The 27,222-nt window shown below is 40.8% G+C and overlaps 2 protein-coding genes across 6 annotated transcripts in view; one reads left to right on the forward strand and one right to left on the reverse strand.

Moving 5' to 3' along the window:
• maea (macrophage erythroblast attacher, E3 ubiquitin ligase) overlaps window positions 1-27,222 on the forward strand; it is an 84,470-nt gene that overhangs the window by 13,940 nt on the left and 43,308 nt on the right. The gene's annotated exons all lie outside the window — the stretch shown is intronic.
• LOC311257699 (C-terminal-binding protein 1) overlaps window positions 22,037-27,222 on the reverse strand; it is a 34,643-nt gene continuing 29,457 nt past the window's right edge. For 4 of the 5 annotated variants that reach the window (XM_084353520.1, XM_084353519.1, XM_084353517.1 and 1 more), the window contains 3 exons: window positions 26,787-26,914; window positions 26,161-26,275; window positions 22,037-24,887 (listed from right to left, as the gene is read on the reverse strand). In XM_084353520.1, coding sequence (XP_084209646.1) covers window positions 24,692-24,887; window positions 26,161-26,275; window positions 26,787-26,914 — 439 coding nt within the window. In that variant the 3' untranslated portion in view covers window positions 22,037-24,691. Of the gene's footprint in view, window positions 24,888-26,124; window positions 26,276-26,786; window positions 26,915-27,222 lie in introns of all 5 variants that reach the window. The other variant, XM_084353521.1, reaches the window with a different exon arrangement.

The following is a 27,222-nucleotide window of genomic DNA, read 5'->3' on the forward strand; positions in this document are numbered from 1 at the left end:
TCACTCGACAGACCGTCCTTTATATTGCCCCGTCTGTAGACGTCCTCACTGCTGCAGTGTCATGGATCAAGTCCCTGAATGTAAACCAGCTCCTGGTCTGTTGCTCTGTTTCAGACCTCTGGCCTTTTACTTCCCCTAGAGGCTGAAGTGGCCCACAGGGATCTATTAATTATCAAGGTATTATGAATAGTAGTAGTAGTAGTAGTAGTAGGTATCTTAGCGATAGTCTCCATTCAAGGTCCAGGTGCAAAGTTCTTCTGTAACTTCCAGTGAGATGAAATCTGCTCATTTGTCCATTTTTTGGCTGAGCTGATCTTTACTGTTGACCTTGATCTCATCTCAAGGTCCGTTTGTTCACTTGGAGCCTTAATAACGACATTTTTGAAACCTCACTGCCTGAATGTGAGAATATGGACTTTATACACTGAAGTCACACTTCAGTACAGCTTTATGCCTTATCCTCTGTTATTGTTGGTGGAGATTCTTGTTCATCCAGACACAGATGTGACAGACTCACTCACACATACTCTGTCTGTGGCCCGTTGTGTTATTGCATTTTTGCCTCTGCTGTTGCTGTGGCAACTTCACGGATGAACAACAGCATATTTTTACAAGCTGTGACAGCGTCGGGCCACATTTGTGATCCTGGAGACTTCTATTATAGGGAGAACTATCGAAGAAGTTGAGTTTTTGAGTATTTTTGCCAAGTGTTTATAAAAATGATGACTGAGTACTCATGGGTCACAGCGTGAACGTGTTGACAGGCATCGCGGCCTTTATGATCCCATCACAAGATGTCTGCAGTTGCTTTATGTTTTCAGCATATGCAGTGTAAAGTGTAAAGTGACTACAGGTCTTGATGTATAAACTAGCTGCCACCGGTCTGTGTCAGAGATGATAGTGTGTTTGTGTTGGAAAAGCACCAGTCGCGTGTTGTTTGAGAGGAAGCTGTAATACCCCGGGAGAGGAGAGTCTGAGAGAATATAGGTCAGGAAACACCACGAGGACCTGAGGCCAAAGAGGCGACTGTGGCACGTGTCTGCTGCAACTGTGCTGGGAGTTGCGGATGTGGGTATATATTGAGGTGGGAAGCTGGGAGTGCTGCCAGCATCTATATATTTCAGTGGTAATAACGGTGATATATGAGTAGAATAAGTCTGGCTGTCAAACAGGCTTCTTAGTGTGTTTAAACCAGGGAGTTAAGTTCAGTGTAGTCGTGTTCATCATGGTCCCATTGCTGTTTAAGTGATACATAAAGGTTTTATCTTTTTGAAGCAGTAAGAAATGATCATCGTCACAATGTGGAAGTGTCGTTAGCATGAGACAAAACTGACTTAACAAGCACATCTGTAACCGATTTCTGACACATACTTTGTGACCAGACGTTTCTGGATGTTCGTGTTAATCGATTTGCATTTAGTTTAAAAGCTAACTATGACAGTATGAAAGTTAGCTATAAGTACAGTAAGACACACAAAAAACAGTAATGATGCCGTCACGTTGTGGTCCAAAGTTGTATTTTTTTACCAAATCAATTACAGGTTGTATTTGAATATATATAGTGTGGTTTAGAAATTTAGGCTTAGACCAAATTATAAAAAAAGTGTATGATAAAATTATAATTATTACGATATTCATCACATCACACCGAATTTCTAAAACTATTTATGGTTCAAACACGTTGAATTTGTCCCAAGGAACAAAGAAACATTTTGAATTTTGGCAGACAGGAATAAGACATCTCTCGGCTGAAGAGCTGCAGGCAACAACCTCTTCCTGCAACCTGTCAGAGCTCTCACACCTCTGACACTAGATTGTGGGTGATAATGGCATCTTAGAAAAAAAATGTCAATTATTGACTTTCAATAACATCACATGAGAAACCCTCTCAGCCCACTGGTTGAGTGGTTTGCACTGTAAAAGATGCACCAGCTGTACCTCTTCTGTTGCATTTCTGACACAATAGCGGCGCAGCTGCTAAAGGCGAGTTTCCTGCAGGCAGCTGTTAATACACGTTTTACATCCAAAAGAACTGTTGGGACTCCCACTTGCCGTTACTCCCAATAACCACATGTATTGCCAGATCAAGAAGAGCTTAAATCTTATATAACTTGAGCAAAATTCGATTCCATTTACTCTTTAGAAACGTTTCTGATGTGAACAAATCTGCAAAGAATTTGACAGTGTGATAAAAGATCTGTTTGGGATCAGCTTCCTGTGTTTTTGAATGTGGGGATGAGTCGAGATCAGTGCTAATTGGTTGGTTTGGTGGAAAGTAAGTTTTGTGAGTAGTCACTGTTAAGGCAGAGCCAACAGGAACTGATTCAAGTGTCCATCCATATTTGCAAGATTTTGAAAGAAATGAACAATATAGTAGCTGCAGTCAGCATATATAAATGAATATGATTTGGTTCTGTGGAGCCTCCAACACAACACAGAAAAATAACAAACGTGCATTGAAGATGGTTTGAGGATGCAGCACTGTCGGGCTGCTCGGGATGTTTCATCCTCGACACCTGAATCAACCAGTTCAATCCTTGGCTGCACCCATTACCCTTCTTCATATCAGTAAATGTTGTGAAACATATTCAATCTCTTTTACATGCAAGCACAAACTTTCATTGCTAAGAAATATCATCCAGTACCGGTTTACAAGCTGGAATTTTTGCTATTTTAGCCAAGTTACATCATTGAACTTTCTAACAGAAAGTAGGAAGTGAGGCTGAGCACATTGATTTAAGTGACCGGGTGAATGTCGAGATGCCAAAGGCCGCCCAGGGGCCACCATATGTCGACCCGATGGGCCAGAAAGCCTGTAAACAAAACAACACGGTTTTGTTGCTGTTGGGGTGATGGCCAGCGTTGCCATGGTGACAGCCTGTGAGGTCATTGTTTTGACTCTCTGGCTTCAGTCGGGAGGTTCAGCGCTGACCGCAGTGAATCTGGAAATACTGATAAACAGACATGGACCCAAAGTAGAGGTCGACTCGTGTGTATTCAAACACACGCAGACACACACACACACACACACACACACACATGTGCAAGCAGTGAGTCACAGAAAGATCACACACAATAAATACAACAAAAATAAAACATCAGTTGAACGTCACGTCAACACGTCAGATTCGCGTGATTCTCTTACTTTCCATCAAACACAAACAGTCAGCCACATAAATACACAAATACACACACACACACGCACGCACAGTTTTAGTTCTCACACACACCTGGTCTTAACATTCAACCTTTTGCACACTGTTCTCCCCCCTGACCTCCACTCAGCGTATCCCCGGAGGCCTTGTTAGAGTAATAATCACCCCTGATTTCCGAGAATAATTTCCTCCGCTGTGTGGGAGCAATCTGTGTGCATGTGCATTCATTTGCACTTGGATACATTTTGTGTGTGTGTGTGTGTGTGTGTGTGTGTGTGTGTCTGTTCTAATGGATGCTGCAGGTCAGTGGTGGTATCGTATATCCATGCGGCACATGGATCGTTCTGGTTTGGCTGAAGCTTTACTCGTGTTTATGCTAGTAGAGCTTTTCTGTGGTTACAGCTGTGCTTCTGTCTTCAATGTTAAATTAATATTTTGCACGTCTGACGTAAAGTGTTGACCTTAGTATCGACTTCTCATAATGTTGGTTGTATAGGAATTCAATCACATGAACTGTCTGACCTGCCTCAACCCTGTGACGATACATTATCTGAGTCCTGCTGTTTGACTCCACAGAAGCAGACTGCTGCTATTGTAACTGACTTTGTTGAATGTTCGTGCCATCAATCATCAAAACCCACCATCGGCAGACAAGCCAATATTAGATGTCGAGACCAAATTTATATCGAGGAATTATGGATGAACAGCTCCGGGGTATTAGGTGACCGCAGAGTATTAAAACACCACGCATATAAACTCAACTTTAGGAAATCACATCTGCTGAGTTTGCTTTTTCTTGCTTCCTCTCAATCGGTCTCGTGTCTTTCATGAGGATTTTCTGAGCAGTTGGAACCGTTGCTCAGTTTTAGTAGAAAAGTCTATAAAACCTGCACAAAGAAGATTTGCACATGAGCAACACAAAGTGGCCATGAAGAGGTCATGTGGAGGAGAGAGGCAACAGATCTGATGGCGGTGAGTGAGCCGTCACTGTTGGCTTCGGTAAATAGGCTACTGGAGCAGAGCGCTAATGGTTACCAGACTTATTGGTTGATCTTCATAGAGAGCTTGAGCTTGGTCGGGAACCAAGTAGGGGTTTTAAAAGTCTGACCCCATCCAATAATATCAAGACAACTGTGCCATGGATTCAGTGAGTTATTTCTGTGGGTTGAAGCTTGAGCCACATTTTTTGTGGCTACATTCGTTAAAATGTTGGCAAAATGGCACCAGTAAAAGTGCAGAATTAGCATTTAGCACTTTCATCTTGCAGTGTAACCCGAGGTGTACAGACAGGTGTCACTGGATTCGTCACATACTGAAGAAAACTTAAAAACATGCTGATTCTCAGGCAAGTTCTGGAGCCATTTTTCTATGATTTATAAGCTGATTCAGGGACGTTAATTCATGTGGGACACTGGAGATAATGACATCCACAGAACAACAAACCTAATTCTATCATGTCTGGTCAAATTTGACCAAGGCTTGACATACAGAAGTACAGAAGTCCCAGAAATCAGGTGTTTAAAGTTTAAAAGCACCTTAATTGGCTCCATTAGTTGTGTATCACTGCTACAATACTGCTGAGTGTGTTGGTAAGTGGGACAAACTGCAGTAACATCCTGTTGTTTTCAGAACACCAGCATGCACCCGTCCGTTTCACCTCACAGTATTTTTGAGACATTGTTCTCCGTATGTTCGACTTCTTAAAACTCTTTCCGCAGCTTTTTAAACTAGTCGGGCCCCAAAATAGGTCAAAGAACTTTTTTTCTGATGGGCCCTTTTAGAAAGGAGCTTTCACTTTTATATTTGCAACTGCAGCCTTTCTCTTACCCAGTGCTAATAACTGAAGAGGCCTGTCATTTCTATCACATATTTACATTTTTTATTGCGTTTTATTGTGTTCTCATGACGAGTGAGGAATCGGGTCTCAACCTTGCTGGTTGCTTAAAAATGTTTTGAAATAGCGAGTCTGATTTTTATTGCCGTTACTGCGGTTTTATGTCTTCATATTCTTCTCCCTTTATGTCTCATTCTCTGTCTCACTAGATTTCAATATTTTACCCCCTACTGTCTCTACGTCTCTCTCTCTCATCCAGTGTAGACAGATCATCCTAACCTCCTTCACAGCCCCTCACTCGCTTTTGCCCTTTTTCTTCCTCTCTGTCTCTTTCTCTGACCCGCTAAAGTGAGATCCCGTCATGTTTTTCCCATCATGCTCTCCTCCCACCCTGCGGTGAGGCTGTGAACCCCCGGCCGGAGGTATAAAGGACATGATTTACAGGGCCCCTTCGCAAACAAAAAAAGGGAAAAGATAGAAAAAAACTTTAAATGAGAGATCAGTTTTCCAGCACAGTAGTCTTCAGTGCAGGTTTCACTCTTCAAAGTTTTAACTTGAAATACGGCGCTCTGGTCACCACAAGGTGTGGTCCAATTTTGTCAGGTTGCAAAAGTGCCAAAATGTGTTTCCACAGAAGAAGAAAACTGTGATAAAGCCGGTTTTGGTTTTCTCCATGTGTGTTCTGTTGACATGGAGGAAGTGGGAGCAACCGGCCCAAGGCTGCGGTATTGACACGTTGTAATTCTCTGCTTTAAAAGAAAGCATGCGATGTAAAGTCCCAATTAAATGAAGTCTGGCTTTTTTCATCTTGTTAGCCAGTTGTTCGTACAGTTTAAAGCTGAAACATGCAACCGTTGATGCACTGAAGGGTGATTGAAAAGATGTTTGAACTACAGGAAGACGGTGGTGTTGTGGAAATCTCTCTGCATGTTCATTAACATCCTGCAGGATTGCTTTTCATTTACTTAACCTTTGCAAAACTTGGAAGAGGCAAAAGCAAAGTGTGATGCTGCTGGGTTGTTATGATTAAAGTGAGAAAATCCCCCAAATTTTTATCGCATCACGACTGTGGGAGAAAAATATGATTCTCCCAGGTCATTCTGACCTCATCCGGTGCACTGATCTTTTGTGAACAGACGTTATTGTGTGTTTAAGTGTGATAAGCATGTCAACAATTCTCTGAAGCTAGAATACCTGGAATGGAGATGTGATACTCTGTTCAGCCATTGTGTAATGTTTTGTTGGAAAAACATTGCACAATGGCTGTTTGAATCAAAAATATTTTGAATACCTAAAACAAGCATATTTCATGTTTTTTTTAGCTACTTTTGTTGCTGAAAAAGGTTTCATGCATCATTTTTCAGAAACAAAACCTGCTTCATACTTTCACAAGTTTACACCTCGGACTTGGAGCGTAAACGTGTCGTCTTCTAACTGATTACAGCCAACAGAGCCGAGTCAAGTTCATCATACAAAACCGTTTAATTGATATTTGAAACAACAAATGTTTCTTTTAAAGTTACATTCAGGACTCAGTGAGGGGTTTTACTAAACCTGTCACTAATTCTAAAATGTATTATAAACCCAGTAAGCTTGAAGTCAGACCATCAGACTTGAGGCTGGAAAGTCACTCATTTACATCCTGGACGGAGTTAAGAAGAAACAGTTTCCACTTTCTAAGCAACTGAGGTCCCAACTGGTCTGGTGGAGCAGGTCCATCGTCAATAGGAGAAGACTGTGTTTACACTGGAAATCTCCCAGGGGTGATTTTTTAAAAGTATAAAGCAGGTCGTATCTGAACATTAAGACCTTTAGCAGATTTTTCTCTGGCATAACTGGCTAATTGTACAAATGTGAAAACTGACGTATCTGAACTAGAGCGTGACTTTAACCTCTAAATATTGAATTCATTAAGTTGCTTTACTTCACCTCCTGCAGCTAAACAGCAGCTTCACTTCATTGAGTTTAACAACAAAACCGAACACCCGTCCTGCTTGTGCAGCAGCTGCAGTGACGACTTAAACTCAAAGCTTTGATACTCGTGTTTAATGATTGATTCTGACTGGGAAGCACAAATAAGAAGCATTTGCATGTCTGGCTTTCCTCATGAAAGTGTTGCATCATGACCAGGTCAAACTGAAAAGCTACAAATGGCAACAATTCAATAGATGCATTTTGAAATGAACAAAACACACACACTTTAATCTTTCACACCTGTCATTGCATGCACGTTGTTGGTTTTATAAATAGAGAGTCTCATGTAAAAGGCCACATGTTTCTTTGGGAATCAAACATGCAACCTTTTTGGTATGAGTTGCTCTATCTGCAGGGCATCTCGCCATGTTGCAACACTATCAGAAACACTTTGAATCCTGGTCAGCATCTCACCTCTCTGTCATCTGAGAACAACAGCGGCTAGACAGACAAACACTCCCCCAGAACCAAAACACCGCCAGACAGTGACAGGCTAGGCCCATAAACTTCACCGCTGGATAGACACCAGTACATCTGTGCTGCAGTGTCAAAACAAACCCCAAACACCCATAAATAAGGGTTATTACACTTACATAACCACAACTAAGAGTAAAGCTACTGTAGGCGTGTGTTTTCCTATATAGATATGCAGCACTGGCAAAATACTCTACTTCCTCTGAGAGTTTGCTTGGTGTTGCTTCCCATGTACGTGGTTTCGATGAATAGGAGGCAGCGTGGCATCCTGTGATATGTTCAGTTGATATGTTTGTTTAAATTGAGGATGGATATAGATGCAGAGATGAAACTTATCTCCAAAGTTGTAACTTTTATCCTGAATGTGTTTCATCACATTTCATTAAAAAAGCACCAATATCAACCTAATGGAAAAGTCAGGAGATCCCTAAAGTTAGTTATCCATCGTCTGTGGACCATGAATGCACCAAAAATACCACATTTTATGGCATTTGATCCAATAGTTGCAGAGATGACCAACCAACCAACAGACATACATCAACCAACCATAGCATAATATACAATAATACTGATAACATACTTAGTGATTTTTAAATACAAAGCTCGCACAACAAATCCCCCAAATTCTACCAAGTTGTTCCCCTTCCTGAGCAACTTGTTCAGTTTACTGTAATTTACTGGCAACAATAAAACTAAAGTGGTAGAGTAAAACACAGTTAACTAGGTTTACAGGTTTATAGTTCACCCTGGAAAGATAAAACAAATCCAAAACTCAGCAGGTTATCAGAACAAGTCAGAAACCTGCCATTTTAATAGTTTTACAACATATTCTGGGTAATGTCTGTTTTTTTCTCATCCATTCTCATTATGTAATCGAAGGATTTTAGCTGGAGTCGACTGATGCTTCTTCTGCACACGATGTGGTAAAACCATCAGGGTTTGTATGTCCTGTACACAGAGGCCTTGACTGGAGATTGCCTCTGCATGATTAAATGCCGTTTTGAGGATTGAGGCCAATTAGTAACATCAAGGACAAAGTTAATGGGTTAAACACTCAAAACTCGACCCAGAAGTTTCCATTTAGTATATTCAGAAAAGCATCTTGATAATATCTGTATGTTGTTGTTTGGCTGTTTCAATGTTTCCAGTGAGAGATGTTGCAGATGTTTGTCACTGCTGTAAACATATAAATAAATGTAAAGGTCAATAGCCATGTTTCCATCAATATATGTTTATGTTCATTTTGAAGTATCGTATTAGAAAAGGTTGATGGAAACCCCCAAAAACTTTGCTTTGGCTCCAGGTGGTTTTTCCTTTTTTAAAACAGTGTTAATGCATTTAATCGTGATGGAAAGACCTCTGAATACATTTTGACATAGCAAACATTTACTACAGTTATTTCCTCTCCAAGAGAAGAAGAGTAGCAACTTGTTACTGCTGTCAGTGTCCTCCCAGATTCCTCCTCCCTCCATTTTTCTCTTGTTGATGGCCAAGGCAGCTCCATTTGTTTCTTCTTGTTCGAGGTTTAGTGGCAGTTGGCAACACATCTGCAACATACTTCTTCTACTCTGTTTATTACAGTCAGGCATAATGTAGTCTTCACTGCCAACTTCTGACGAAACTACACTTTGTGTAGCCTCGAGTTTATTCGCTCCATTTTCTGTTTTTTCTGTGTTGCGAGATTTTAATTGTTCCTTATGATGCTAACAGGCTAATGCAGTTAGTGTAAAAACTAGCCTGTCATTTAATTGTCTGTTAGTTGGATGGCCATCATATCTAGACTGGACATCGGACATAACTTCAGTTTTCAGATGATGAGTCTTTGCTCACTGATCATCCCTCAGACACATGTATAATGTCACATAACATCTCTTACGTGTAGGTGTAACATCAGTTTTGACAGGCTGTTGGAAGGAGCTCACTGCTCTGTATGGACACACACAGACAGACTGATGGTGGATCGCTCTGTTTTTCCACTCATGCTATAGATAGATAGGAAGTTGATACGCTGTCGTGTTTTCATGTAGCTGCATTGTAAAACCATCAGGGGTTCCAGGTATAATCATGAGAAGGTCTTACCTCGTATCTGATGATGAAAAACTAGCAAGGGGATTGAGAGTCGACATCAATAACGAAAATGATCATTCAAAAAATATGAGTAAAATACGCCTGGGGTCAGGTTAATCACTGGTGACTCTGTTATGTAAATATGGATGGATAACAGATCAGATTTTCTTTTGTTTTTTTTATCAAAGAAGAATATAAAACTTGTACAGTCACTCTGCCACCCTGGATCAAACAATTAGAGCTCATAATTTAACAATAATAATAATGAAATCCGATTATTATTTTGATATCTTTCACTTTATTTGCATGCAGGTCATTTAAATAAATTGCTATCACTACCAGTTTTTATTCAGAAACAAAGAAACCCAAAGGATACCATCCCCTTCTGGATACACGAGAGGGAATTTGTAAGTGTTGATATAAATATAAAATCTTGTCTTTGAAAACAGCACAGAAAATAGGGTTAAACTGGTGAAAATGTATATCAACGATATAGAAGATGGGTTTATGTAGATGTAACATCTGTGATAGTCATGAAGGAAGTTAATATCTTGAGCACTGCCGTGGTGGAACTGCAGAAAAGCTACTGATAAAATAAACATCAATGTTTCTTAAATTAGTTAAGATGAGATAAGATAAGATGAATTAGAATTAAAAAAGTGTATTTTGGAGAACAAGACATTGAGCAAATAGCCAGAGATGCACTTTGAGCATTTGTCCTCTAATCTTACCTCACACTGTATAACTAAGTGAAATACTTGATACTGAGGATACCAACAACTGAGAAAAAGCCATTATAAGGTGCTCTGTGCTTTGACTTGTGATTGTTGGAAGAGAAATCAGTTGGACTGAAGTCCGTCCAGCTGTCAGGCTTCGATGCAGATGAGTTACTAATAGCTTGGAAATGAAGAGACAGTGGAGGATATTAAATTATCACTGCAGTCAAAAGTAAACCTCAAATCTCTGAAGACGTATACTTTTCACCCTGCAAAAAAACATCTATCTTAAAATCTATCTTCCTTGAATAAAGGTGAAAATGTGAGAGTTTCACTGGTTTCCAATGCACGTCTAGGAATGTTCTTACACAAGTAATGACCTTGTCAAATAGGTGATGATATCACTGCAGAGGTATCAAGATAATATCACTTGAAAATTGCTTAAACAACCAGGTTTGCTTTAGTAAAAAAAAAATTACCTCACCCCTCTGGAAGCTTTTGCCTCCCTGGTTTTTTGGAGAAATAAGATTTTAAAACTCAACGTTACACTAAATGACTTGTCAAGAAGTTTCGCAGTGCTGGAGAAAGAGAAAACCGATTCTCATTTTCCAGGTGACGCTAACAGATTTGTAAAAAATATTCTACAATTGGCTTTGAATGGTTTCCACAGACATAAAGGTCATATCACTCCCTCAGCATGTTGGAGGATGATGTCAGCTTTAAAGTCAAGGTGAAAATGTAAGATTTCCACAGGACTGAGGCGTTGCATAACGACACTTGAACAGTGATGCTTTGTCCTAAGTCAACCTGTTGGCTTATGAAACTGCGGCCAGTTAGTTCTGCAACTCAGAGCCTGATTGACTAGCTGTGATGACATTGGGCAAAGTACCGTCTATGCAAAACAACAGATATCAGGTAATTTTCATGCACTCACACTGACACGACTACGCTTATGAATATAGATCAGGGTGAATAAAAATGCAAGAACACATTCAGAAACCTTCAGTGAAGATGTGGTTTGATATTGGACCAGATGTCTGCGCAAAAAAGAATTTATAGGCTTTCTGTTTTTGTTATTATGTGAGGGGAGAATTGCTCTGCAGAAGAAGTACAGACCCATTCACACACAGTCATGAAATCTCATAAAAATACAGACATTTCTTCAAGGCATTATTGCAGGACAAGACACCAGAGACTTTAATACACACAGCATATACATGCACACCCCTTAAGTGTAGCGACACACTAGAAGCTGTCACACACTCACACACCTTATCAGCTTTCAGTAAGTCAGCCAGGAAATTCATCCTGTGTTTCTGGTGTCCCTCTCTGTTCAGGGATTTACTGTCCCTCTCTGTGGAGCCATTAATGCTGCTCAGCTTTCCAGAAATCCTGCGATTCCTAAGAACACAGCCATTCACCAAATACAGAAAACAAACTATCCATGAAACTGGTTGACCAGGTGAATCCAGGTGAAACCACTGATCCCTCACTCAGCTCACTCAATAAATCGCTTTCTGCCGTCAGTGATTTGGACGGGCTGAAACTGGATAATTGAGCATTGAGGCAATCACACAAACACATACACATACATGGAGTGAATCAAAGTAGGTGCCCGTAAATATCACAGTCACTGAAACTGCCAGGTGTAATAAATATAAAGAGATCTGTGTTGGTGACCTTTCTGCAGAAATTCAGTAGCACCTCAGGTGGTACAACGGGGCAGTGCAAGGCACTTGAGAGACAGTAGACCACACTTGTCACTCTGAATTATAGTTTAACATTTAGCATTAAACTGACAGCAAGGCGTGTCTGTGGCTCGTCATCTTTATAGTCTCTGTGGCATCTCCAGCAAGTTTCTGAAAGAGTCTTTTAAAACCTTAAAGTGTTTAATTTAGTGGCATCTAGCAGTGAGATTGCAGACATCAACCAACTGAACACCCCTCGCCTCACTTTCCCTCATGGTGGCTGCTAAAAAATTTGAAAAACGTAAAGCCCTCTCTTGAGCCAGTGTTTGATTTGTCTGTGCTGGGCTACTGTAGAAACACCTGGTGGACTCTGCCTGTAGGTAAAAGGCTCATTGAAAGGTAACAAAAACACAATCGCAGGTGATTATACAGTAGTGAAAACATATCTTTGAATATTACGAGCTTGTTGCTCTCAGCAGTTGTTTGGAAAAAAGAACCAGCAAATGCAGAACAAACAATGTTACATCCTCACAGAGGCCCAGAAGAGTCGTTATTTTGTTATAAAACACGAGAGCATGTTTCTTGTTGTATGTAATGGTAAATTATAATTGCAAATAACTTAGTGGAAATAGCCCTTCAGATAGTAGGTGTCGCTTTGCATTATGCATGCCAATAGAGATGTATTACTCTATAATTTATTACAGATGGCCCCACATGACTCAGAGGGAGCCAGTGAAACAAAACAAAAAACAAAGTTAAAAAACCCAGTGATCAGTCTGTGCTGGGGTGTACACTGATGCATTGGGTCTTTGTGTTACAAATGATAAGTTTGTAATACTTTGTGTCAGTATAGATCAACAAGAGTATCCTGGAGAATGCAGTAAGACACAGAAGTAGGCCAGAGAGCTTTCAGCTGTCAAAGAGTCGATCACAGATTTGAGCACTTGACCTTTTAGCGAAAAGTTTCCTCGCTTAACTTGAGAATGCCCCCAACAATCGAGGTGAAATTACTTTCTCATTTGAGTATGTGCAGCGCTGCCAGAGTTGGTTCTGGCCAATTTATTTTGTAACCTTTTTATGTATTACTGAGACGTCATTGTGCCAAAAAAGCATTTGCCTTGATTCATGTTGACATTTGAAGAAAGTTCAAGGGAAAATGGAGTAAAAAGCTGTGAGTTCAGTTCTGTGTAGCCTTTATTAGCACTAATAGGAACAGTGGATGCACACTGACATTTTTTAGTTGTTCTTGGTGAATAAAAAGCTGTAAAAGAGATACAGAGTTTCTTCCCAAAAAGAATAATGAATGTAACATTTAACAACTTAGCTTCTGATTTATTTTAGAGCCACTTTGGCCGACAAATAAAATAAATGTAGCTTTCTTTCCCACCTTGGTTACTGTGTAGCCTTTTCTTCTATATCCTTCAGGTGTTTAGTTTTAAACGTGTGCCTTCCTCAATGGATTATCAACAATTATTTAAATTACAGTGTGAGATTATACTTTTCTTCTTTCTTTCTTTAATTCCCACTTGTATAAACCTGGAATCTGTTCTTTCTCTCCTGTATCTGTGAAATATTACGGTGAGATAAGAGTTATTATTTTTTAACAAGATTACTGTAACACCATAATCTGTTTCTTCCTACCTCTGGTTTCCTGTGACGTCTTGACAGGGTATTAAGGTCCTCACTTTGTTTTCATAGGTGTGAGCAGTTACAGTACAATAATCTGTGTAAATGGCCTCGCCAGCTGGCATCGCTCAGGTTTCTCTTTTAATGAAATAATGATGACGGATGTGAAAACTGCTAACCAGGAATCTGACAGCTGAGGGGGGAGATTTAGAGGAAGACTCCCTGTTCCTGTACCTGTCTGCCTTTTTCTCTGGGAGACATGCTGGGAGGTTAATGACAGCAGAAATAAAATTTAATGCAGCACCACATGACTATGATTCTTTAACGGCAGCTGTTTGCTCACATTTAGGTGTTAATGTGAGACGTTTTGAACGTTAGAAGGTAAAATTAAGTACAAATTCCTCAAATCTGTGGTCCCATCTTGGGATTCATCAACGTGTGTTTTATGAAAACAACACGGAAGAAACAGAAAACTGATTCTCGATGGGGGACAATGACTTCATCTCAGCCTGCAAAAAAACAAAGAAAGAAGCCAAATGGTGCAGATCTAAACTAATGTACAAACTAAATCCTGAAATTATGGTCATGGACAGTCAGACATTCACAGTGGTCTCTGATGTTGGCTCTAAGCACTTCGTGGCCACAGCAGAACAGCTTTTTGGCGGCATCTGAGGGACATTAAGGAGAGAGGCCAGACTACAGCCTAATCGAGGCAACCTCATCGATGCAGCTCCATGTGCTGCAAATGAACACTTCATGAGGGAAAGCCTGATCATATGTTTCTCAGCGCAAAACAAAAACTGGTGCTGGCATGACTCTTAGATCCTTGTTATATCCTCTGGTGGTATATGGACTACGGTCAGAGAATGGCTGAAGGATGTGGAAGATGTTATTTAAGAGACGAGTCAAGAAGATCACACTATTACAGAAAGAGCCAGTGAGGAAGACAAATGAGGGGGGCAATTTCGAGGACGACTAATGTTGAGTCCCTGGTATCTTACAAGGGCTTGAGATGCTCATCTCAGGGGCAAGGATGAGCTTTAAACCACTGATGTCAGGGATCCTTGTGCTTATGAGAGGAAAATAGTGGAAAGACAACTTGAGGCCTGGCTTACTAAGGTGTACAAATCTGCAACTGTAGAAGCCCTGGAGGAGAAGATCAGCAGCTAATGCTCATTACGTGTCCACCGAAAACCCTACATCTCCCCTTTAGCAGCCTCGCAGAAGACTTTGTGATGACAGGAGCAATAGAGGCGATGCAGTACAGAGACTCCAGGCAGTACTCCAAAGTATCAGCAGCTATCATGAAGGTCAGCAAAGGCAGAAAGTGGAGTGTGATCAGAGGTACAGGTCAGCAAGATATTAGCTTGATCTTCCCTGCGTCAGATTCCTGGTCCAAGCTGTCGATGACACCTTACTAATGGGCAGGAGAAATGTCTCCCTGCCCTCTTTGTGCTGGAAGAGGGTCCACTCAGAGTCTTTGCCAACAGCCGCTACCACTAATGCCATGACCAGGTGCTCAGGGCAGTTGCAGAAGTGGTCACCAAGACCATTCATTTCACTGCAGGAAGGAAACGTCACCTCCACAGACAAGACTTCTTTCCAAAGCCCCAGACTGGCAGCTGAGAATGGATTTTAGGAAAACATCTAAAGTTTCCTGCTTATATTCGACAAACAACACTCCGCCCAGATATGTTCATCTTCTCAGATCACGTGGGAACTGGTAGCGCCCTGGGAAGAACACTTGATGGAGGCTCAGGAGAGGAAGTTCACCAGATACAAGGAGCTGGGGGAGCAGTACAGAAGCGGAGGCTGCTGCGAACACTGAAGTGGGCTGCTGCAGGTTTTCAGGGCCTGCTAACTCTGCAAACAATGAAACAATGAAACCCCAGAGGAAGCCATCAAGTAGTTTTGGATGAAGACGGAAGGCCAGAGGCTTGTTGCTGCTGGGATGCAATCCGGGACTCGATCCACCCAGGCTGGGTCACCTGGGCGAAGGGGTTCTGATGGTAATACACAAAATGACCCAAGACCCCAGGAACATCACCTCTTGCTTCAGAGAGATGTGTCTTGCAACCTTTAAAAGTTCTCCACTTAATAAAATTGTGTGTGAAGTTTAAATGTTGTTTTGGACCAAGGTTTAAATTTTTTCTGCCAATATATGTTAGCTTCAAATATTGGTTACCTGTCTTCTTGATTGCTAATAATCAGCATTAACCCTGATAAAAACCAAACCAGTCAACCCCTCGTATTGACCCTGCATGCCGTAATGCACCTGCTTAGATAATCTTGTGGTCCCATTGCACTACAGTTGCAGGATGAATGCATATTCCTGGATCTCTACACTTACTGACATGCAGCCATTTATCCTGGCTGCGCGCCTGTCTGTCTCCCTTGTATTTCCCCGTTTTGTAAAATGGAAGATCATCTGCATTGGCCTTAACACTCCTAAGTCATGTGAAGGAGTCGTCTCTCAAACAGCTTCCTGGATCAGTGTTCGGAAAACAGGCTGTTATTAATCTATGACGGAGTGAATCACTGCCATGTGATCTGAATTTATTCACTGATTCCTAGAAGAATGCTTCTCTTGATTTGTTCACAGACAACACTGGATGCTTCTCAGATGTTTAAGTGTTTCTTGGAAATGTGACTGGGGTTAAGTTGAACAAAGCTGGTTTGGTTTTAGTTTGGAAAGACAAATAAAGTCGATGTAAACAGGCTCTTGTTTTGAGGTTGAAGTTGCAATTATGTAAAATGAGCATCTAAAATGTCTTTAAACCTCATGCTGAGTTTTAATACGCCTGTGTAACTGGCAGGGGGGTACACTGTAATGACTGGATAAACTCTCCAGTGTTGTGGGATATATTCCTGTTTAATTTAACAGAATTGCATATTTTTAGTCTTAACCATCATAACAGCAAATGTGAGACGACCACAGGGCAGAAAAAAGCCTCCAGAACCCTTTTAGCTGGAGACGTTTTTGCCCACTTGTATAAATCTTACTCTATTATTACATTTTTTTAAATTTGTTTAGTTCAACTAGACTAAACATAGTTGACTATTTTTTTTTCTATTCAAACTAAGTGCTTGTGTTGAGCATTGATGAAACCACGGTTACAGTGTAGGATTTTGCTAACTTTCCAAAACCAACAAACCCACAAGCTAGCCCACTTCATGTAGCGATTAGCAGGGTATGCTGATATAAGAAAGAAAACGTGGTTTGAACTTTTATTCTTCACACAGCTTCTGTCTCTCTTTAATCAGAGTTAAAGTCCAACACCATGACCGCCTCCGAGGACCAGAAGTTTGCGCTGTTTTTCCTATTTGAATGAGTCTTGCATCTCTTCTCACGTCTCTGTGATGGCAGGCTTTCCGCCCTGACTTTGAGGATGGCAGTTCTAACGAGCTATAATCACTTTTGCCTTCAGAGGAGATCGGATGAGATGTCATGCAAACTGGTTCATTATCTGGTCTATTCCAGCCCTCCGTGCGTTGATGTCAGTCCCTTCTTCTCAGCGGGGGATCAGGCCTCGGGATCGGGATATTTAAAATTGTGTTTCTTCTAAAGGACTAAAAAAAGGAACTAGCCAAAGAAAAAGGACTTTGTAGTGCCTGGAAAACCAATAATAATGCTTCCAGTATTTTATTCACTACCTATAAATATTTTGTGTTTGTATTTGTGTGCACGCATGTAGTCCGACATCTACCTGTGTGTGTTTTTCTCCGTGTGTGTGTTTATGTGAACCACATGGCTTCTGTCAAGTGTCAGCTCCTCCCACCTCAGACACATGTGGTTTAGAGAAACACACCACAGAAAACCCCAGAAACCTGGCAACAGAAACTGGGTCACCACCTTCACACACTTGTTTTGGAAACACACATAAACACACTCACACACACACAACGTAACGCAACACGTTGAGGGAAAATGTGAAAACGTGACCAGGACTCCCACTGAAAAATGTAAACAGACTGATTCAAAGGTTTAGGTTTGTTAAAATGTATTTTTCTCAAATATTAAAGCAGAAAAGTCTGTGTTTCAGCAGCGAGGCTTTGTGTCTTCATCTCAGTCATTCTCTGACTTTTTCCCGTTTTCACTCTGCGTCTATCATCTCTTCTCCTCTCTGTTTGTTTCTTTAGCTGTCTTTCTCATAATCTTTGTCGTCTCATTCGATTCCTGGTGGTTTCTCCAGCAGCGTGGTTTCTATCCAGAAGTCCATTTATTTTTCATATAAACTTTTGCGCAGTGTCTTCCAGCGTTGTATGGGTCTAACAAAACCCATCAGGCCAGAGATAACAACAAGATCTACTTTAACAGACCCAGCTCTGGAGTTAGAGCCAGTCTTTTGGACTTGTTAAAACCACAAGTATTGACTGAAGCATTCAGACGCATTAGATCAACAAAGCGGCTCAAAGGCTTTAGGTGTTTTTTGAAAATCTCTTGCAGGAGCTTTCTACTATATCCCCATATCGTCATCTTGGTAACTGCATAAACTAGTCAGCGCTCCAAAAAAGAGTTTTTCAAGCAGTCTCCCATCTGCTGCTGACATTTAGAGAATCCATTTTAATGATGTAGTTTGGCTGTAATATCACAGCACATTTTCTACATGTGTGACACAGTGGTGGCCATCATTGTAAAAATTGATTCATTAAGACAATAAAGCAGACGGTTTGGAAATGCACCATTTTTGCTTTCCACCAACAAAATACTGGTGACCTGCCAAAGCGGCCGATGGAGGAGCTGGCACCTTTCAGGCAGCAGCCAGCATTTACAAGCACGTGTCTGGTGTTTATTAACCACCAGACATTTTTCTTGGCAGGGTGCAAGGGCCCTATGAAACAGTATGTGGACTCACTGGATAATGAAACCAGCCATTGAAATAAATGCTAATGGAAATCCTGCATTTGGTGGGGAACTCATCTCAGCAGGGTGCCTCACCTTCTCAGTGTTAGAGCAGCCACTGTGCTCCACCACATATTTGTGGATAATAATCCTTTGTCAGGCTTTATTTGGACTGTGCCCTGTCGAGGGGAGAGGAGAGCAGAATATAAAGCAGAAGAGAGAAAATGTCAAGAGAAGTGACCACAGAGAGGTGAGAGGAAAGGTGAGAAGAGCGGAGGGAGAGGAAGAGGAGATGCAAAGAGGAAGTGTGAAAATCCACCCATTTCCTCCATGTCCATCACCAGCCGGTTCATCTGGTAAAGCCTGGACCCACCTCATGCAACCCCACACTTCTGTCTTTGTCACGTCAACAAGGAATTAACCTGTCAAAAGTGATCTAAGTGTGTGGTTTAAATATGAGCGGCTGCATTCAGGAGGTTGTGGATGCTTCACACAAATAAACAGAAGTTGACCGGCTGGAAAGTAAAACGTCAAACTGTATAAAGAGAAATCAAGGCAGCTGCATCGTTGTCACTCTCATCACCTGAATAATGTCAGGCACAGCAGATAAACCATTGTGAGAAATGCCCTATAAAACAACATTTACATAACATAAGTTTAAAAGATGTCAATGTATAAATACAGAAGAAGTCTATAATGTCACGTTGAAGGACAATAAAGGGAGGATCTATAGATTGTTGTGTTCCTGTCTGCTTTTCAAAATAACTTATAATCTAAACTTGCCACAGTGAAATCCTCAGTAAAAGACAGTTGCAGGAGTCGTTATTCTACTTATAAATATACTAATAACCTGTATAATTATGGCTTACTATACATCGATGGTCAGAAATAGTCTTTGTGAACAAGGCAGGCTCTTTCATTCTGTCTCCATCTTCCAAACCTCAGACACGAGTGTTCATACTTGTAAGCATCTTGTAAGTGGCATAAATACAAGTGGATCAGAGCAGTAAAACAAATATGTTGAGATGAAGCTGATGTACTGTATGAGTTAGCCTGAATCAAAAAATGAAGTGATACCATCAATCACGTTTTCCACAATCCATCAGCTCGTCACAGGTTCACTGTTTGGGAAAGGCCTCTCTTGTCCATTTGCAAGCGGCTGTTTCATTTAAGCTTACAGGGTTTTGTCCCGTCTTGCCTTCGACTGTGTTGTGCTGCAGCCAAAGCTTTAACAAGGAAAGAAAGCCCCACTCTCCCACTTGAACCCTGTAAAACAGGACTGTGCTATAACATGGATTTATGTTAAGTGCCTTGCCCAACGGCATGTCTATGGTATTTCCTGAAGGTGTGGAGAGCGTTAGTCATTCACCTGTCCTTTCCCTTCATTTTCCACTTCTCTCTAACAAGCCAGCATCTCTTAAATCTTCAAGCTCAGTCCATATTCAGAAAGAGGGAAGGAAGATGTGACAGCTGAGAACACAGCGAGGGTTTTGTGGGTATTTTTATTTTATTAATTGTCAAATTTCTTTAAATTCAGCGTCTTAAATGTGAATATTTCCTGCTTCTCCTCTATGACAGTAAACTGAATATCATTATAACGGACAAAACAAGACATTTGAGGACGTCATCTTGCATTTTTAATCATTTTTGAACATGTTACAAATGAAACAACTAATCGATTAACCAAGAAAGTAATCGACAAATGAATCGACAGTGAAAACATTTGTTTGTTGCAGCACTAGTCTCCAACCTTTGAGTTTAAGCCTGATGTCGGTTGGTACAAACACTTGTGCAGACACTTATTTCCTACCCAAAATGAAACGTCTCTTCCCCTTCGCACAGTGCCCTTTGGAGATCTTCGTGCTAGCTGAATAAAATGTGCCCTCTGCCTGTTTTCTTTTTTTCTTTTACTACATCTGGTTCCCATCCTGCTTCCTGAGGTTTAGATTAAACCATCTTGAGTTTCCAGCTGCAGGAGAGCCTGTTCCAGTGGCCGTAACCTTGAATGGATGAACCAGAGGGGGAGAGAGGGAGGGACAGAGAGAGAGAGAGATGGAGGGATGTGGGTGTATGTAGGGCACAAAAGAGCGATAGATAACGAGAGAAACAAAGAAAAAGAGATCTAGTAGAGGTCTCCCCAGGTCCCGTGTCAAAAGACAGCTACAGTCGGTTCAACATGAGGTCTCACGTGATTGGCAGCTGACATCAACTCGTATTCCTCCAACAGACAATGACGGCAGAGTTTGAGCTTTTTAGCTGCTGAATAGATTCTTAGATATTTATGCTGTATCTTTTATACAGAAAATCCACTTTAGATCACAAACTGTACAATCGAATCTATGTTTACTCAGGAAGCGCTCTTTAGTTTCGTCTCCTGATTTGATCGCTGTTCATCAACTGAATCAAACCGTATCCAATTGATTTGCTCAGTGCACGTATCCAATGTGAACGCTTGGGTACACTGGAAGAAAACTTGAGTCCTTGTTTGCTCTGTTTCAACAGCTTCACTGTTTTAAGTTACATTTGATTCATCAAGGAGCCTTTAATTCATTGTCAGAGATGTTGAAATTGGTTTTAATACCAAGCTCTCTTCTGGGGAATCAACAAAAGCAGTGTAAATATATCTCATATATGATAATAATTGATTATTTTTCCATATTATGGATGTTGTCCTTTCTGTAAGATCTCTGGTTTGATGACACTCGGGTTTATGTTGGAGCTGTCAACAACTTAGAGAAGTGTTGACAACCGCTGCACTAATGTGACACGGGTGTATTGTATATGTCTCGAGGAACACGCAAAGATGAATATAACTTTATTAACAAAGCAAATAAACTGGAAAACAGATGCAAGCAGCAGATTCAGTTGTTGCAGCTGGTTTGCAGGACTTTTTCTCCACAGCATGTGTTGCAGCTGTACTAGTGACATCTATTGGAACCAACTAGTAACTTTATATTCAGAGTTGATGGCTCAAAGTCCAAACTGTGCATGAAAACACCACCAATGTGCTGCTCTTACTGAAAAGAGGAGCTTGTTTTTTTTAATTAATATGTCAGGGGATTTTAAGTCTTCTAAACCAGTCACACTGAGCAATTTAGAAGTTACAAGACACCATTGTTGTCTTCTTTTTCTGCACTAATTATACTAGTTTTTCTATTTTTGAACAGTCTGTAATTTTTTTGTTTTTATGGTCTATGAAACATCAGAAAAGAGTGAAAGCTGTCGTCTTCATGTCTTGTTTTGTCGAACCAACAGTCTAAAGCCAAAAGATTAAAATTTTCTGAATAAAGACCAAATAAAAAATACATCAGATGGTAGAAACACCGATTTTAGCTTTAAAAGAATTACTTGAATGATAAATTAATTATCTAAATAGTTGCTGATTCATTTTATGATGACCTCGTCAATTTTGACTCGAGAATCAGCTGAACAAAACAAATTGTGATCAGCGGTGAGTGAGCTCCAAAAATAACCCGACAGCCATGTGTTAAGTATTGAATATTTGGAGAAACTGTAGCTTTGTCTTCACGTTTCTATATGTTAAATTGCCAGTCCCTAATCCCTGATATTAACTATACCAACGTAACAGTAACAGATCAGAGTACTGTGAAGATTAACACACAGCGTATAAAAAACAAATGTATGTCAGAGACACAAACTTCACCTTTCCACAGTTTATTTCCTTTTAAAATAATTCATACAAATGCATACAGTCACAAACATATCTTTGTCAGGTTGTCAGTTTTGACCAAAAATAATGATATTTACTGTAGAATATAGAATATGTATACTGTATATTGCTACGCCTACTACTTTACCATAAAGGAGACCAAGGTAGGCAACAGTGGACTGTGTGTTACTACCAGGGATGGAATTTCAAGGAGCACCTCGACATTTTAAAAGCTCGTCTGTTGTTTTTATTCATGGCACCCATCGGTTTGAGAGAGGAATGCTTGCAGTTTAAATTAGGGAGTATTAGCAAAGAGTGTCTCCTCCACATAACGACAGGCATCTGGTGAGGAAGGTTCAAAATATACCAGCATTGCTTTCAGGATTTGGGGGACTTTAGTCTGAAGATGATATTTAAATGTCACTTCAGACAACCCCTTGAGATACCGGCCAGTGAGGTCTCAGCTGTAAAATATTCACCAGTGGCTAGTGAAATATCCATCCCTGATTGCTACTCTTACTACCTCACCATGAAGAAGACCAGGTAGGCAACAGTGAACTGTTTTACTACTCAGCTGCTGGTAGAAGGGGATCCGAAAAGCACCGACCTTAACATCAACAACACATGAAGTGGAATTAGCAATAAATACCCCGGATAGAAAGTCTCAGACACTTGACTGCTGATATAACAAAACATCAGCATGTTGTTTACACTGTGAGAATGTTACCAGTAAAAGCATGAGTCCTGGCTCAGTTTGCTAGCTTAGATTTGATGTCTGTTGTTCAGCATTTGTAGTTTTTTCACATATTGTTTCGTTGTGTATTCAGATGGCAGTCTTTGCGATGATGCCTTGTGGAGAGTGCTAGCCGCCACCCCTCCTCCCAGTGCTGCTTTTTTAGACACAGATACAACCAACTCACATTGACACAGGCAGGCAGAACACCATATGTACACATAGACACAGAGGCCACAGAGGGTGGCTCAATGGTATACTCAGGAAGGACCGATGGTGAAATGTTAAAGGGATGCTAGACTGGAGAAATCGGTACGGTTCTGACATGCTACCATGAAACATCTTTACTTTATTGTGCATATATGTTGTCTCTCATGTCTCTCACGCTGTAAACCCACAGTTTGTTTTTAGAAAGAAACTGATAATTTAAGTCTAAAGTCTTAAAAGGTAAATTTGAGAGCAGATCAAAATTAAAAATTGTTTGACTTAACTTCAAGAAACCGACTGGATGTCACATCTTTACGAGTGAGTCTTTGCAGAAAGCAGGGCAGTTAAATAACTGACTCATAAAGTTTGTTGATGTGGTTTTTTCACAAGTCTTTTGGCTGATTTGAAAGATCCACAGCAGCATGAAGCAACACACTGATTCACCAATGTTGTGCATCATTTGTAAACCTTGGTGTGGTGAACTGTTCATGCTCCATGACCTGGACAGTGAATGGATCGTTAGACATGAAGACTACAAAGATTTTAACCTTTTATGAGACTGTTTCTCAATCTCTAAGTTGCTACAAACTCTCAGTGCATTGCCTCCTCCTTCAAACTAATTAACTCAACAACTGTTTTGTACTTTTAAATTGCCGCTGGGAAGGAAGTAGTCCCAGCGGAGCATACCATTACGCCACCTCCCTACGGCCTTTCCTCCCACAACCCCCTCGATTTGGGTCAAACATTTACACAAGTCCCAAGAGCAAAAACACATGCCCCTTAAACATAACAAACAAAAGCAAACATTAGATCAACTTTAGCTCTCGTTAAAGTTCGTTTTCTAATGTGGCGGGACACAAAAAGGCAAGCAGGTAGAAAAACAAAAGCACTAAGTGGCATCAAAAGGAATTTTTAAAACCAAAAGTTTAAAAAATAATATACCAACTGCGGAAACTTGATTTCCTGAGATGGTGTGCAAAAAGCTGCCTCTTTTTTTGGGGGGTGGGGCTTGTTAATTCGGGGACACATTAAAAAAACAAAACAAAACAGATATTGTATTCTCAAACCAGTTCGGCTACATAGAGAGATCACGACCCTTGTTTTTCTTAAGACTGGAATACAAATATCAGTATCTTCTTGCCGTAAGTCTAAAAACTGTACACAGACAGGTTACATTCATTTCATAACCTACTACTTTTTCTTGTACATCGAACTAAGGAAAGGACACAGAAAAAGAGAGAAAGACATGAAACAGGCCCCTCTAACTTTGGACACACTAGAGTCTAAGACAGCAGAAATTCATTCAGCATTTTTTCTTCCCAAATTAACAGGTAGTTATTGTTAATTTTTTATTTCTGGCAGAGAAAAAGTTGACTATACTGTAGTTATTATCTGATGATAAACAAGTAGATCTTTACAGTCTTTCAGAGGGGACAACTGTCTTGCACCTGACAGCCATCCACTCCTCCTTGTTGTCCTCTTTATCATCATCTTCTTCTTCTTTGGAGTGTGAGCTGGCTGCTGGGAACCAACTGCCAGAGAGCTGTGAATCGACTGTTATTGGGACCTCAAACTGTCAATCTGACACTCTGAACCTGTCTGATAACAACATGTCACTAGGGAACTCATCGCTTTGACACCCGGTTGCCGTCCAGACAACGCAGGCGAGCGTGTGTGTGTGTGTTTATGTATATGTGAATGTGGCTACAGTTGGTCGTTCAGATGCTGCTCTCTGTCGCCCTCTGGTGGCTTGACTGTGTTTTGTCCGGGGGACGGGGCATGAGGAGGGTGTGCGACAGGGGGCGGGAGGGTGTGTGTGATGGGCACGGCGCTGGGCACAATGCCTTCAACAGGTGGCGGGAGGCCACCAGCTGGCAGGCTCACCACTCCGGGAGGATACCTGGAGAGAAGAGAGGGCGACAGAGGGAGATGCAGGACTGAGTCAACAAAGCTCAACTACAATTACTATTCTGTGACCTCGTTTTGATCAAAGAGCCAAACACATTTCAGAAGACCTGCGTTAAGATTAGACAAGCCGACTGAACATGAACATTTATAACTAAAAGCTACATTAACAGAATAGCTTGGTGACGTAGCACTGCAGCACACTTAACCACAGAGTATTGTACCTCCATAAAGTTTGGGCACTTGATTATTTTAAAGAAATTATCAAAGCAACAGAGAAAAAAAGCTTTTGTTTCCTCTGAAGCTTCGTCGTCCTACACATGTGCGTTAAATGTATGTACTCATATGTCAAAGTCCACAGAAGACATTACACAACTGTTTTCCTTTAGTGCTTTTTCATTATATTTTGTATAGTGGCCTGTAGTATTTTGTGTGATACTGGTGGAAACAGAAGTCTGTTTTGTCCAGAGCGTCAACAAAATACTGAACTTTAGGACAACAATGATTCTTATCATTATGATTTAACTTCAGGTTATTTATCTCAATCAAGCAATTAATGAATTGGACTATTAAGTCACAGGTGATGTTTCCAGATTGCTTATATTGTCCAACAACTGTTCCATAACCAACAGATTTTACATTCACTATTGTATAAAATATTGGAAAAAAGCAAATCAAGAAGGACAAGATGGACTCTGGATGTTTCCACAGAACAAAGTGGCTTCAGTACAAAGTCCTACAACAAACATGCCTCAGTAATGACTTAAGCCAATGCTGAATGGCAACAGTGGTGCATGCAGAGGAAGCGGTCGGTCGCTCCTTCATATTTCGATATACTGTAGTTTTATATATAGTTTTTTGTCGGCTTTAATTGCTGGAACAAGTACTACCTATGACATAACTACATTGGAGAAAGAAAGTGCAGGTTTTGGATTAAGAGCAGCGGACTTTGAGATGATCACCGCCCACGGCATCTTTCAACCATCCAACCTGACCAGCTGAACCACAACATCCCGGATCAAGCTGTTGCACTTGACGGGCGGACCGTGATCCGGCCGACAGAGTGCAGGACTACAGCGGGGGGGTATCGTGGATGCTTGCCGGGTATATCTCAGCCCGTGAGTACCTTCTCACAGTGGCTGTACACATTCTATATTTTCAAGACATTTGTCAAAAATTGTATCAATCAATCACTTTATCAGGGTTTGGGGAGAAAATCAAACTGTACTGACCACTATAGGTTTCTTTATCCTGATGTCAGTTATTACCTATAAGCCCCGTTGAGCTCGGGGTGGACGGTCGCCGGGTCAACTCCTGCCCAGTGGTTGTTCTGGGTGAGGAACTCCTTATTCACACAGTTCTTTAGACTGTCCGGGATACGACCTGCAAAAGACAGAGAGCGAGAGAGATGTGAAGATATGATGCTAATATATATATATAAAAAGGAATCAGATGAATAGTCGGGTGTGCTACATTTCACACTGGGGATCTTGTTAGTGTTACTGCCCTGCATTTCAGAGCAGGTGTCATTTTTTTTCCTTTTCACCTTATAATCCCATTTTCCACTGAGACACAAAAGTAAGACAAGATTACATGACAAGGGTAAAAAGATGGAGCCGCTGGGGAAGCCACAGGACAGGAGAGGGAAATGGAAATAAGGAAAAGATAGATGAAAGGAGGTGTTACAGAGAAAGAAAGAAAGAAAGAAAGAAACAGGGTCTTTGAATCATTTCATGCTTGACTGCAGCAGACAACCTAAAAATATCTCTTTTTAGACTAGTGTTCACATTTTTCTACAGGGGTCATGTTTCCCATCAACACGTGTGTCTCGATGACCGTGTGTGTGTGTGTGTGTGTGTGTGTGTGTGTGTGTGTGTGTGTGTGTGTACACTACCTGTGATAGCCCTTCGAATCTCTCTGGCTGCCTCCTCTCTCATCTCCAGCGATGCCTGTTCGCTGTACCAGGCAGCATGTGGGGTGCAGATCAGGTTGGGAGCGTCCTTCAGCGGGCCCTGACTGAAACTGACACACGTACACGCAGCGTACAATCAGTTACAATGACAGTTTACAATTTTATTTATTGTCAGCTTTTTTCTAGATTATCTTTTCAATATCACAATTAACAAAATAAAAAAATGTGTTTCTTACAATTTTTCACTGTCAATTTTTTTGTAATTTAATTTTCTGTCAGGCTGCTACAAAAAAGCCAGATTTTCATGAATCCAGATAATCATCAAGCCAAAGGAAATCAGCATGAATTGAGGACATTTCAGAAAAAAGTTCATCCCTGATGTCCTCGTAGGCAGGACAGCAAAACAAAATGAAGTATA

The sequence above is a fragment of the Pagrus pagrus genome, assembly GCF_965226575.1.
Source record: "Pagrus pagrus genome assembly, chromosome: 5".
NCBI classification, from domain to species: domain Eukaryota; kingdom Metazoa; phylum Chordata; class Actinopteri; order Spariformes; family Sparidae; genus Pagrus; species Pagrus pagrus.